The sequence below is a fragment of the Pogona vitticeps genome, chromosome 3 (assembly GCF_051106095.1).
Source record: "Pogona vitticeps strain Pit_001003342236 chromosome 3, PviZW2.1, whole genome shotgun sequence".
NCBI classification, from domain to species: Eukaryota; Metazoa; Chordata; class Lepidosauria; order Squamata; family Agamidae; genus Pogona; species Pogona vitticeps.
The window spans coordinates 63881867-63896761 of NC_135785.1; the positions used below are offsets into that span (position 1 = coordinate 63881867).

The 14895-nt window shown below is 40.5% G+C and overlaps 1 protein-coding gene across 40 annotated transcripts in view; it reads right to left on the reverse strand.

Moving 5' to 3' along the window:
- The window catches only part of ABLIM1 (actin binding LIM protein 1), a 274524-nt gene that overhangs the window by 7999 nt on the left and 251630 nt on the right, over positions 1 to 14895 (reverse strand). For 39 of the 40 annotated variants that reach the window (XM_078389589.1, XM_078389586.1, XM_078389577.1 and 36 more), the window contains 3 exons: positions 14166 to 14230; positions 9052 to 9112; positions 6925 to 8569 (listed from right to left, as the gene is read on the reverse strand). In XM_078389589.1, coding sequence (XP_078245715.1) covers positions 8532 to 8569; positions 9052 to 9112; positions 14166 to 14230 — 164 coding nt within the window. In that variant the 3' untranslated portion in view covers positions 6925 to 8531. Of the gene's footprint in view, positions 1 to 567; positions 649 to 6924; positions 8570 to 9051; positions 9113 to 14165; positions 14231 to 14895 lie in introns of those variants that run through there. The other variant, XM_072995518.2, reaches the window with a different exon arrangement.

The window sequence follows — 14895 nt, forward strand, 5'->3', positions numbered from 1 at the left end:
CAGGCACATACTTCACACCTTATGGGATCACAGTGGCAGCTTCCACTGCTGAGCCTTCTAGGCATGCAAATATTGAACAGGATGCCAGCCAGTATGATCATTTCTATGACAGGCTGGCAATGGTGAATTCTTTTTCTGTTTTTCTGTTGAGTCAACCTTGAGCCAGCTACCTAAGCCCATCAGGATCAAACCTGGGTCTTGAGCAGAGTATTGACTGCAGTAGTGCAGTTTAACCACAGTGCCACAAGGCTTCTAACATAAGCTTTTGTGAACTGCAGCAATTCAGAAACTGATTCATGCTAATAATGTGGGCTACAACCTGTGAAATTTTACATAAAATAAAACTTGTTAAGACCTCAAGGTGCCACAAGACTCTTATTTTGCTGAAGCAGACTAACATGGCTACCCTCCCGGAAATTCCTTTACATGAATGAAAGTTTGATTTTTTTTTCTTAGCTTGCCATCCTTTGTTGCTAGAGTCATTTTTTAAAAAAAATGAACCTTACACCTCTACAAGGCCTTCTTCTAGCAAAAGAACAGTAACTTCTACAACAAGGGTCCACTTACCTCCAGTCTGGTTCTATCCACTTCCCTCAGAATTTTACTTCGCCCTCTGTTGGTCACCATAAGCATTTCATATGGGAATATCTGTTAATTGCACAGAACAGGCATTTATGTAGAATTTACAGTGCAGCAGAAAGCCATGGTTAAGCTTGCAAGGACAATCTGATCGTTGTTGGGAGGCAGCTGCAAGTTGACTAAAAAGATTGCTTCAAATACTTGCATTACTTGGTTGTTAACTGAAAAAATTAGGATGATGTCTGCACTAGCTTAATTTTGTACAACACAACACTAAAAGTAATCTGAGGAGGAACCAGTGGATTCTAGAGAGCACCCTATTTCTTGTCATTGATTAGACTTAAGTGGTATTTAACTTTTTGGTTTATTCACATTAAAGTAAGTTTTTCATTAAGTGGCATCACAGTCTGGGAAAGTATTCCTTCTCCACCATCATTACGCTATCTAAATCTTTAAGAAATAAATGAAGGCTCTCTTTTGAGATACCGACAAAGTATCTTTATATACAAACAAATATCCCAGTGAGTCTGAGGACTGGCAATCCCTGGGAAACAGGGTGTCAATATATTCTTATGGGGACGAAGAAGTTAAGTGACCAGAGTTGTGTGGAGGCTGTCCATTCCTTCCTTTTCCCGATAAAATATACTATTTGTTGTATATTTCATACTGTACAGTACTACTACTGCTGCCTATTCCAACTCATAGTATCCTTATGAATTAATATATTCCAAAAGATCCTATCATTAACAGTCTTGCAAACAAAAAGTGACGGCTTCCTTTATGGAATCAATTCACCTTATGTTAGGCCATCCTTTTTTTTCCTACTGTCTTCTGAAAATATGATATGCATGGCGGTTTTCAACATTCTTATACTGAAGAAACTCTGTCTACTTATCTTACATGCCAATGAACAGCTGTAAATAAAGAGGATGCTGAAATTTGTTTCATGCTCCATGCTCAGAGCATATGGCCCATTAACCAGTCAAGTCTCTGATCACTTTGAATTGGCAGTGCACCTTTGAACAGATCCATCTTTCCCCTCCAACTGTATACTGCAGAGGAAGATGAGTGTACTGAATAACAAGCAGCTTTTGAAACTGAAGTCCTATATGCATCTACCTGAAGTAAACTCAACATACAGTATAGCAGTGGTCCTCAACCTTGGGCCTCCAGATGTTCTTGGACTTCAACTCCCATAAATCCTAGCCAGCAGAGGTGGTGGTGAAGGCTTCTGGGAGTTGGAGTCCAAAAACATCTGGAGGCCCAAGGTTGGGAAACACTGCAGTATAGGACTGCCCAGCATTGTTAGATACAGAATTGCAAGGCAACCCAAACATCTGCTGAAAGCCGGAGTTGAGTGGTGATTACGAGTATTAGTATCAGATGGAAGAGCCCACATATTGATAGAGATGAGATCTATTGGTTGGGTATTTCATCTCCCTTCAGGGTGCGCCTGCAGAAAACCTGGTAGATACAGGACAAGGGAAAGCAATCTTTCTTCTAGTGGGGAGTGTTCCCCCCCTTTTTTTTTCTTTTTTGCAGAGCATCTGTTAGAGGCCTTGAGTCAATTGTGGACAAGGATGGCAGCAACAATTGGCAGGGCCAGATAGAAAGCCAAACATGGGGACAACTTCTCTGTCTACTGGAAAAGTGGAGTGGAAGAATTCACCTTTTGTGTCTCAAGTCCTGGGCAGAACAATGCTTTGGAACTGATGCATCATCTACCACTTTAATCTCCCCTCCACACCCCCACACCTGCCACAAATTTAGAATTGCTCTACTGTATAAGAGAGCAACCCTAAGTACATTTACTTGGGAGCATGCAGGAATATAAGTCTTTGGGTCAGCGTCCCAAGTCCGAGTCTGAATCTTTGGTACCAAGTCTCAAGCCCCAAGTTCAAGTCCAATTCCCTATTAAAAACAAGCTTCCCTCCCCCAGAAGAAAAGGGAGGTGTGGGTGACTTCCAAGTCACGAGTCCAAGTCATTGAGAAAAAAAAACACGTTGCCAGAGCAACTTAAGTCCGACTTGACAGCAAGTATTAGGGTTTGTTAGCAAATACTAGGGTTAGACCGCACAGGAGCAATTATTTAAAAGCTGAGTTTGTAAATATGGACGTTATCCTACGTATCTTTATTTAGATGTAAATAAAGATAAAAAGTATCATATACAGTAAATTGCACCTGTCCATTTTTATTGGCAGATTCACCTTTTCCTAATCACAAGCTACCTTTTATTCCAACTGTTGTAATTAATTTTCAGTTAATTCTACATGCCCTCCGCCTTTTTTTTTTCACCAGAGTGGGGGAAATGTAGTCTTCCAGATGCAATTCCCAGCACCCCGGCTGGCCTACTCAGTGATGAGGAAAGTTGGGAGCATCAGTCAAGTAAGACTGGGAAGGAATACTTTGCATTCCCATGCTTTACAAGAAAGGATTATGTCCACAAGGGAGCTACATGAATAAGTGATTTCATCAACTGGAAGATAAAGCCTCCATGGGACTGGTGTGCTGCTGGTTGTTTCTCATTAAACACTCAATGGGGCTTGCATCTGAGAAGACACAGTTAGGTAGAGAGGGTTCTATATACTTGTGCCTTCACCATATTTAATTTGCTATACTCACAACTAGTCTACAGTAGTTCTTGAGTTCATGATCATTATTGTCATGTTTATATAAGTATAGTAAGAGAGTTACATACTGCAGTAGGTTACATGTGGCTTTGATTTAGTTATGTTGTCGATTTTGTTTATTGATACTTTTCCACTAATGACTCGTTGTGGTATCCAGCAGTTAAGCAAGCAGGGCAGCCTACACTTGACTGCAAATAACATTTTCTATTCTTCCTTCTGAGCACATGGATCCACTTGCCAGGTTTTCAGTTTTGTGATTCATGTTATCCATCTGAAGTGCTTACAATATATTTGGATCTTAAGAAAGATATGGAGATCTATCAGAGCCTGTAGAATTCTTATACAGTGGTGCCTCGCTTGATGAGGATAATCTGTTCCAGCGAAATCGCTGTAGAGCAAAATCCTCATCAAGTGAAATAAAAAGCCCATTGAAATGCATTGAAAACCGGTTCAATGCTTTCTAATGGGCTAAATACCTCAGCGTCCAGCAAGGATCCTCCATAGGGTGGCCATTTTCTGCTCCCTGTGCAGTGAAAAATCCATCCTAAAGCACAGCGGGGAGCCATTTTATACAGCGGGCGGCCATTTTGAAACCCGACGATCAGCTGTTTTGATAGTCGGGAAGTGAATTTTGCCCATTAAAACATCGTAAAAGCGATCGCAAAAACCTCATCGTCAAGCGGATTCATCGTTTAACGAGGTAATTGTTAAGCGAGGCACCACTGCCTCTAGTTGGAATCCTCTAGTTCATCTGCTTGAATGTATCCTGTTCCACAGCTTCAAAAATATAAATGTTATATAAAGTAGATCAAACTTGTTTCTAAATGAATTTTTTCCCTTAGAAATATTGCGCACTGAGTGAAACTCATTTCATTATATTCACCCAGTTTTCTAGTCACTGAGTGTATAAATAAGAGGTAAATTCATTGTCCTGTGAATACCCCTGCACAGCTAGACTTAATGACAGTCTGTCATGTGTCCAGTGGCAGTGGCAGCCACTGTCAGCCTTCCAATTGCTCCCGGAGCCCCACTCTCTTTCGGCTCATCTAGCCAACTCCAGGTAAGGGAAATGAGGACGTCTCCCTGCATGGCTGAGTGGCTAGATGAGCTGAAAGATAGCGGGGCTCCAGGAGTGACTGGAAGGCTGACTGAGGCTACCGCCACTGGAGGATCCATGAGTGGATGGTCTGGCCCCTCATTAAGTCCATTTGTGTGGGGGTATTCGTACTCGCAGACATAGTCTAGAGGGGCAGGGTAAAAATCTAATAAATAAATAAATAAATAAATAAATAAATAAATAAATAAATAAATAAATAAATAAATAAATAAATAAATAAATACCCCCATCTATAACTGTAATCTCATTACAAGACAAAGTCGGTATTTGTAACAGTGCATAACCCAAATCTGGAGAAACTAAATGTGCTGCAGACAGAGTTGATGTCTGGAGGATATCTAAAGCATACCGGTCTGTCCTGGAGAAGAGAACTCAAAAGGTGGTGCTGGGGGACTCCTGTTTGACACCCTGCCCATTTCCCCAAGTGACTGGTTGTCTGAGTGGGTTATTTAAATGGATTGTTATACCTTACTGTTTTGGTGCTGCTGTTTTTTTTTCCATATGGTATTTGTTTGACCCTTTTGTATTAGTATATCCGCCATTGTTAGCATTACATGCTATCTTTTAATGAAAGCCACCTTGGCGGGGTAAAAATATCTTAAATAAATAAATAAAATTATAACTGCCAAATTTAGGATGAACACTTACATCATTAAAGAAAAGCAAGTGGATCACCAAATAAAAGACACAGATTACCATTATGGTTGCACATATTAATTTTCTATAGATGCAAAACTGGAAACATAAACCATAATTAAAATAAAAACACAATGTATCCCCATAATAGAGAAGACTGTGATCAAGTGACTCTGTGTACCTGCCCCATCTCCTGTTCATGTGCTGACTATTGATGGGGAGCTTAAGAGCTCTTACGCTCTCTTCTGGCTGACGGGGAGCTCAATGGATTCAGTAGCTGGGTATGGAGCCAGAGGTTAGGAGTTCAAAAAAGCCAGCCTATATAGCCTTGGGTAAGCTGCACAGTTCCAATATGCCACCTAATAATAAGGGGATGTTAAACCTGAATAGTCTATGCCGAGAAAATCTTGGAAAGGGTCACCATGAATTGGAATTGATTTGGCATGTAATTACCCTCCCTTCTAATGGTTCTTTATCTTCAAACCAGACTGGGAGTAAGTAGCTCCCAGTTTAATAGTTTAATAGAAAACTGTTCCATGACAGTACTCTGGCAAGTAGGACAGGGGCCATTCCAGTTCAATTTCCTTCCCCTGGAAAATTTCTCTCCCATTAAAAAACCAATAAAACTATAGATTGGGACTATATTAGTTGTTTCATTATGGACTATACCAAATGAAGATTTCAATAAAGAAGGTTCAGTCACCAATATATATATATATATCATTTAGTTTATTGTAAGTAAATAATGGAAGAAAGAATAATTATGTACATTTTGGATTAGTAGCAATCTGGCAGTCTCACAATTATACAGTTCATTCGAGTATGTTAACATTGTTTGCTTTTTATACGGTTGTACATTGCAGCATGAAAGTAAGTTATGATTTTATGACAGCCAAAGTCAACAAACTTTTGTTGAGAGTTTTGAAATCGTGATCACATTCTTATATATCACAAAGTCACAGCACGTTATGTTTTTTTTAAAATGGTTCAATTTGTACCCAACAATGGGCATGATTTTAAGATTGTTAAATCTTGGGGTTGTTTAATCTTAAAAAATGGCTTCTTAGTGGAAATGACAGATATGAGGAGTTACAGTGTATCCAAGGGCCAAAACAGATGAGATGGGGAGCTTCATAATTAGAAGAGAAGCTGACTTAAGCAATAAAAGATATAATTATCAACTTTCACATATGGCAAACTACTTGCTGACTGATCATCAGGAGGAAACAATGGCCTCTATTTGCATGTTCTCTCTTTGTATGTGCACAGAGGCTAGTTGTGAAGAATGACTTTCTGTAGTGATAATGTTTAAATACCTCCTAATTCCAAAGCTGCCTCTCTTAACAATTTCGGACCTAAGAGGAATACTTGTGAAAACCACTGTATTCAATGAGAATGTAGCACACCCTTCTCTTTATTTTTAACATTGCTGGGCATGATGGTGCTGATCCTCTTTTCAGCTACTGGAGAGGGTGATCATCATGTGCTGTCATCTGCTGTAGCATCACTCAAACATCAAAGGATCATGCCTTTGTACTTCTTTATTTTCAAATACACAGTGTAAGCAAGAACAAACACTTCCACATTTTCTTCTTGTAAGCTACTACAACCATTATTGCCACTATACTGCCAGTGTATCCTTTTGATTTCACATTATGCTCTGCCCTGTGGCTCTTTTGTTGTTTTGGCTGTCAAAAGTCTGTGCAGCGCAACTGGTTGAGGCCTCTTGCTTTTAAGTTGCTAGAGGCCTTTTGCTTTTAAGTTTACACTGTACAGTGCTGTCTAGTCTCCAGAATGTCTTAGCTGTCTTACACAAACACAGACATATGGTTCAGAGGAAGACTGGCACATAAGGAACATTTTTTGAAAATCAGGGATGCAACACACTTGCATTGACAAATTATCATTCCACAAGCAAACCATCAGTGCCTTGAAGCAAAATAAATAACATCTGCACTTGCCTTTGGTTCCAACATGTTAGGCATAGACACTCCTCGGTCCATTCGCATTCCAGGGACGTGACCATCTGGGAGGGACTGCATCAGATATAGGAGGACATCAAACAAACAGGTTACATGCAAACAGACCCACACAAAAATAGGGTAAAGGCATTCATGGTAAATATGGACAGGAATTTATACATTCCCTAAGGCTTTTATCTTTGCATTGGCAAATAGAATTCCTACTATTCGTACTTAAATATTTAACAAGTTAATCATATGGCTCAAAGGATCTTCTCTTGCCTTACAAATGTTCCCCTTATTCATATCCTCCAACTGCTTTTGAGGTTAGAAGGCTTCATAGAGCGCAATAAAGACTCAATAGCAAGTTAATTTTTCTGGTCACTCAAAGACCTGTAGGATCACACCAAAGGTAATTAATTCTCTTGTATCTTTTTTCTCTCTCCAGAAGTGGCTATGCAAATACCTACAAACACAGAGTGAAGGGGGAGAGAAACCACTCCTTTTTTGTTCCTAGTACTAAATACTTATAGGCTACTACGTAAAGAACGGTTGAATATTGGCCAAAATTTCTTCACCTGCTTTCCACATACATTTTATTCTGAGTTTCTTCCCTTAATTTATTTTTTTAATGATGTCCACTTGACAAGTACAATAGTAAGCTTCCATCTACTTTAGCCTGTAAAGTTTTTCCTTTTAAATATGCAATCAACATTTTACCATAATTATTGAGGTTTTAAATTTTTAATAAATGATGGACTTCTGTGCACAAGCATTTGGACTCTAAATTTTAGAGTGAAGGTTAATATAGAGGGACATTCTCTCACACGCTTTTAATGACAAATCTACTGAGCTTCAGAAATGCTAGTGCTAGACAAGGTCACTTGTTATTATTTTTTCTTCCATGCCCACAACCACATAAATAAGGGTAGGGGGGGAAGGGAAGAGGGTCAGGAAAATATGGACATATATGAAAAATAGGAAGTGGTATGATTTCAGAATGAGGAGGGCTATCACTCAAGTTACTTTTCCTGGAATCAGAGAGCTAAATCCTACTGAAAGGAGGCCACTGAATGAATACTTTTAAAGTTAACACATACAAATACCATTTGCTGAAATCCTCTTGCATAGCTCTGCATATGATACACAAAGCTGTGGCAGTGTTAGGAAAGGTGCAGTGGAGCAGAAGGGCTATTCACAAAACACCTCCATGTGCATGCCTGTCATGCAATGAGAAAAATGGTAGCTGAGCAACTGATTGCACAATCTAATTGCATCATGCTGGTTGCCTAGGGGTAACTCCTAGCACACAGGATTTCAGCCATTGATTCGAGTGTCTTACTCTAGCTGGGAAAAACAATTAGATTTAGCTCCCTGATATCAGGAGAAACTCATCAAAGAGAGAACTGCTTCCATCTCAAGCACTGGAAAATTTACACAGCAAATCACATTGGCTTGTGCCCTTTTCCTATTAATACAAATTGACATTACTGATTAAGTACAAAACACGCAGATAAACAAGTGCTATGAAACTCTTCCCTCTAGCAGAAATTGAGACTTGAATAACAGACAGGATGGGTTGCTTGTGGAGTTGTTTAGCATGTCCACTACTTGATGGAAGAAAATCTGTACTGTACCTGGAAATCTGAAAAGCAATAAGTGGGAGAGAGGAAGAGATAAACTGTCAGGATTAGTATGCCACACAACATGGGTTTTAACTCTGGGATTGTTGTTGAAGGTTAAATTGCCAAGGGCAAATACTTGCAAATAACTCCACTTCCAGATAACCTCACCTGGATGACTGAGAATCTTCACAGATAATTTGCAAGTGTAAAACACTCAGAATGAAACAAAGATGCAAACATTAACACTGAGCTATCAAATGCTATCTCTAATTTAACTCAGGTTTAGTATGCTGAGAAACCAGGTCAATATATTTGTCTGAAATATGAAAAAGTACCTGCATAGATCAAGGAATAAAAATGATATTATCCAGATGTGAGAACAGCATAACCTTTTCATCTGACCACAGATAGCATTTTAAGAACATGCTATAAAACCCACAAGTCATGTATTTTTTAAAAAAAAGCAGCACAGAGAAGGAAACAATATCTCTTAAGATCTTACCTCGAGCAGCACTGCTCACATCACCATAACTGTTGTATTGACCAAAGTCTGTAGACATTGGCTGTAAAGAGAAGAAATCAACAGCCTTGTCAACCACATTATCTCAACACCGGAAAGTCTTAAGATCATCATTAGCAAATGTGTGAAAATTTGTGGACCACAAGTTACCACATACAGATGTATTAAAGGCATCAGCAACACATAGGTGTATGGAAAAGTTAACAGCAGAAGCATCAAAAGAGAAAAGTAGTGGGGCAGAATGGTCCGTATGACCAATTAAGAAACAAAAGCTCTGGTGCAGTAGCAATCAAACCCAAAATAACCGGGGGGGGGGGAGAGATGGTTGAAGGCTGTCCCTTGTTCTAGCTCTGTTGCCAGCAACCAGAATCGAGCTAATTTGATCAGCCAACCCTCCACTCTATCCTTGATGCTGTTAAATGCCAGATCTGCTTTAAATAAGGCACAGCTAATCCAAGACTTGATCCTGGATGAAATAGCAGATCTGGCCTGTATCATTGGGACCTGGATGGGCACAGAGGGCGGTGTAGCCCTTTCATTAATTTGCCCACCCGGATATCCCATCCAGCACCAAGGTAGACTGGAGGGTCAGGGAGGGGGAGTTGCCATTATTTATAAAAACACCTTAGAGGTTGTTAGGCTCTTTGTCTTGAGCATCCCATGTCTTGAGGCCCTTCATGTGTTCGTGGGTACCAGGGAGCCGCCTAGAGTGGTCAAAATGACTAGATAGGCGGGGTATAAACAAACAAATAAACAAACAAACAAACAAACAAACAAACAAACAAATAAATAAATAAATAACCAGCGCTCTCCTTTCTGGAGCTGGTGGACTTCATCTCGGCAGCAGCACTGAGGTCTCCCAGACTAATTGTTCTGGGTGACTTCAATGTCTATGCTGAGGTTGGAGCCACAGGTCCACCTCTTGAGTTCTTGGAAATCATGGCTTCCTTGGCAAGGGACCCATTAAGATGGTCTGCCCACACAGGCTATTAGATCCTGTTGGTTTCTAAGATGCAATGCAGGGGATACTGGCTGACCTTGCTGGCACTCCTGTTGATGCTCTGGTGGATGAATGTTATGTGGAGGCCTCCAGGGCGGCTAACATGATCGCTCCTAAAAGCCCCTCCATTCTCGACCCCAGCCAGCTGCCTGATATAACCAACAGCTATGGGGGTTGAAGCGTATTAGGAGGAGACTAGAGGGCATTTGGAGATGGGCCCTGACAGTAAATAACCTAAATGCCACTAAAATCACACCAAATATCTACTTAGTCCCTTGGCTGTAAGAAAATCCTACTTTGCTCCCCGGATAAATGAAGCTCAGGACCATTAAGCAGAACTGTCCTGCATTGTACGTGACTGTTCCAGAACAGGCCTCCCAGTAGCATCTCCTGTGACCAATTTGTGGCCTTCTTTAAACAAAAAGTGGAGGCCATCCACCGGGACCTAGATATCTCCTCGTTATCAGTGGTTCAAGCCGAGATGTCCAGTGCATCGCCTTGCTCAGAAATTTTAACACAATTTCAACCTGTGACATCAGCTGACGTTGACAGGCCCCCTATCACTGCAGGGGCACTACCTTCTCACTAGTTCCTTCCCTGGCCTGGCTTTTGAAAGCGGTCAGGCTGTTAACAGTGAAGTGATTGCAAGCTATTATTAAGGGGTCTCTCCTTGAGGGCAAGGTTCCCCTCACCCTCAAGGAGACACTCATTAAGCTGATCCAGAAAAAACTCAACTTGGCGGCTGATGATATTAAGTACTGTCTCCAACATTCCCTTTATTGGCAAGCTGGTGGAGAGAGTGGTGGCTGACCAGTTTCAGGCATTCCTGGAGGAGACTGATGCCCTTGATCCATTCCAGTCTGGGTTCAGGCCGTGTCATGGCATGGAGATGGCACTGGTCACCCTACAAGATGACCTCCTGAGGGAAGGCGACAGGGGCAAAATGTCCTTGTTGATCCTTCTCGATCTCTCAGTGGCCTTTGATACCGTCAACCACAATATCCTCCTGGGAAGGCTCTCGGGATTGGGGATCGATGGTCAGGCCTTGGCCTGGCTCCGATCCTTCCTGGAGAACTGTCCCCAGAGAGTTCAGCTTGGGGAGATGTTGTTCACTCCATGGACTCTCAATTGTGGGGTCCTGCAGGGGTCAATAGTCTCCCCAATGCTATTTAATATCTATATGAGGCCACTGGGGGAGGTCATCAGGAGTTTTGGAGCTCTGTGTCACCAATATGCAGATGACACTCTGCTCTATCTCTCCTTCTGTCCTTCTGCAGTGGATGCTGCCCCATCCCTTGAACACTGGTTGGATGCGGTGCTGGGATGGACAAGGAAGAACAGACTGAGGCTGAACCTGGACAAGACGGAAATCCTGTGGGTGGGGGCTCCTATAGTCTGTGGTCTGGTTGCCTCCCTGCCTTTTTGGGGGGGGGGTTACTCTTTCAATGAAGATGAGGTGTGTAGCTTGGGTGTACTTCTGGACCCAATGCTATCAATGGCATCAGAGGTAGCATCTGTGGCCTGTTCCGCGTATTTCCATGTAAAGCAGGTTGCCTAGCAGTGCCCCTACCTTGACACCTGGTCCCTCAACACACTGGTTCATGCACTGGTCGTCTTGAGATTAGACTACTGCCCAGGCAAGGTGGTTGAGAGTTCTGACTCCAAGAGAGGCCCGGAAAACACCTACTAGAAACTGGGCCTTCTCGGTGGTAGCTCCGCAACTATGGAACTCCCTTCCACCTGAAGTCCTCCTGGCCCCTTCACTGGGCACATTTAGGAATCTGTTAAAAACCTGACTATATAAGCAAGCCTTCCCTGAACAAACAGCTGTATGATACAACAGTATTTGCTAAAATATCATCCATCACACCACCATGTTTCTTGTATTTTATATTTTATGCTTTTAACTATAATTTATTGTATTGTACTTGTTTTACTGCATTTTATGATATTTGATTGATGCCCCAATTGTATTATTAATATTTTGCATATGTATTATTTTGTTATTCTGTTATTTGTTTATCTGTTGTAATCTGCCCAGAGTGTTCCTGGATGCCACATAGGAGGCATACAAATTAAATTAACAACAACAACAACAATAATAACGATGATGACGACGATGATCCAGGATGAGCCTGCAACCTGAATTAATAGCTTATGGCCTCCACTAAAGGTAGAAAATGGTCAACAATTTATCACAATATTTTTATTGCTGGGGGAGCAATTTGGTATTTATTCATGTTTTTGTCAAGTTGCCAAGATATCTTGGCCACTTTTGAGTAGGAAATAATGGAGGATGTGTACATCCTTCTAAATTCCTTCCAAACTCCTATAGTGTTTCCATAAATGACTTCTAAACTCCTATAGTGTTTCCGTAAATGACTTCTGCAATGTTTGTATAAGGCATATTAAAATAAAGATGAACACTGGTTTAACAGAGTAACTTGGGTAGTAGTTTATTTTATGTTATTTATGTTATTTTATGCTATTTATTTATTTTATGCTATTTATATTGGTTGCCTCACATTTATATTGGTTGTCTCACATTTCAGAGAACAGCATTGTAGTTGCTGTAGACAACACCATCCCAGCTCATAAACTTGAGAAAGTAGTAGTGATAGCCCAGGAAGCTGGAATAGCTCTCTGTGCTGGACTGCTAGACTGTGAAGCCAGGGATGAACAGCTTTAATCCCTACTGGAACCTCGTGGTTCAGGGGTTAAACTGCTGTACTGCAGCCAAAACTGTACCCACGACCCGGGGTTCAGTCCCAGGTAGCCGGCTGAAGGTTGACTCAGCCTTCTATCCTTCCGAGGTTGGTAAAATGAGTACCCAGCTTGCTGGGGGGGGGCAATGGGTAGCCTGCATGATTGACTTGTAAACCACCCAGAGAGTACTTGAAGCACCACGGGGCAGTAGATAAGCAGCACGCTTTGCTTTTTTGCTTCACTGGGTCAGTGGAGATCACCCAGAACTTGCATAGTTGTTTGGGTAAGTGTCCTGGCACCTGTGTTTGATCTTGGGTAAGCTACACAGTCCAAGACCATCACCAAAAAGAGTGACACTAAAGCATTTCTGAGTACCTTATACTTAGAAAACCCTGGGAGGATTGCCACAAGTTAGAACTGACATGATGGGGCACACTTATTTAATTAACAGGTCAGGATATTTAGGGGATGTATTTCAATGAAGGAGAATAGTCTGATGTTAGGGAACAACAACAGGATATTCTGAACAGGGAGGGGGAAAGGAAGTAGGGGATTAAATCTCTTCCCACCAAGTTAGGTGATGTTATTTAGGTATCAGTCCTTTTGTTTCTCTGTAATCTAGCACTGCATGTAAAAAAAGGGAACAATAAAAGTGTACATTTGCAAATGAATTCAAATACTTAAAATCTACATTTCCTAAACTTCCTCTAGGCAGGTTTTTAAGCAGTAAGTTGTTTCAGGAATGCTGTGTTTGAACTTACAGATTTTAAAATGTTTTTAAATTATTTTGAAACTTTTAAAAAAATTTAATATGAGTTTAATTGATTTTTTAAAAATGTGATATTTATGTCATATAATTAAAAGCAGATAAAATAACAGATGTCTCTACATCTGTTATTTTATCTGCTGTGAACTGCCTTGACTCTCCTATGGGGGAGGGAGATGGCATATAAATAATATTAATACATAAAATAATAAATAAAACAGCAAGAGTTTTTCAGTGAGGCCAAAATCAAACTGAACTACTATGTGGTGTGCGCCAGAAATTCCGAAAGAGAAAAATGAGAAGAATTTAACCTTATTCAATTTCTGTAAATAAAAACTATCATAGTTTCTAACAGAAAAGAGATAGCAAGCGCTTTCTTCAAAGACTGAGATGGTATTTCCTTAAAGAAAATGCTTTTCTACCATCTCTAAGTCTGGCTTAAACATCAGTGACCCTTTACCAAATATTTAGCATTGTTTCAGGACTTTTGCCTCCATCTCTGCTTATTTCACAAATAGTGTCATTTGGAGACACAGAGGAATTTTTAATAGATCTGCTGTCACATTCTATATGAACACTATAAACACATGGGGCTTTGTTCTAGGAAAAGAGTTGTCTGCTTACCCGATGAAGTCCATTTCTCCCATAGCCAGGGAGGGAAGAGGTTTTAGAGGCAGTTGCGCGTGGAGCTAAACAGAGAAAAACAGAACAAAAACCCCACAATAATAACATACCCATATCATGTTATTGTAGCATAAAAATGCAAACCAAAATTAAATGCAGCACATTTTAGTAATTTCATGTATTGCCATAAGAGCAAACTGATTCTTGGTAGAGGATCATTATGGTATATCTGGAATACGTTAGAAAAAAAATCATGAGATGGAGGAAAAATTCCATGAGATTATGGCGAAGCGGACTATTCATACTGCAAGTCTGCATCCATGTGAATCTCTATGAAACAATTTTGTTTTACATTGAATCTAGCTGCAGTGTATTATCATGTTAGTTCTAAAGTTTGTATCCAATACAAACTTTTTAATCATGATGCCGGCCACAGAGACCGGCGAAATGTTAGGAAGAACAACCTTTAGAACATGGCCAAAGAACCCAAAAAACCCACAACCAACCATTTGTATCTAATCTTTATCTGAATTTTTTTTGAGATTTTAGTGTTTAAAAAATCTTGTGTTTAAAATACACAGAAATTATTTCATACATTACAAATATTTTCTAGCCATGTCACTACATGTGGCATGTACTGGAATGATGCATGCTGCTAACAACACAGTTTTCCTCTAACTAACTAGGCAAACACTACATTTTGAACAGCCCCTTAAGGCAAGCCAGTATT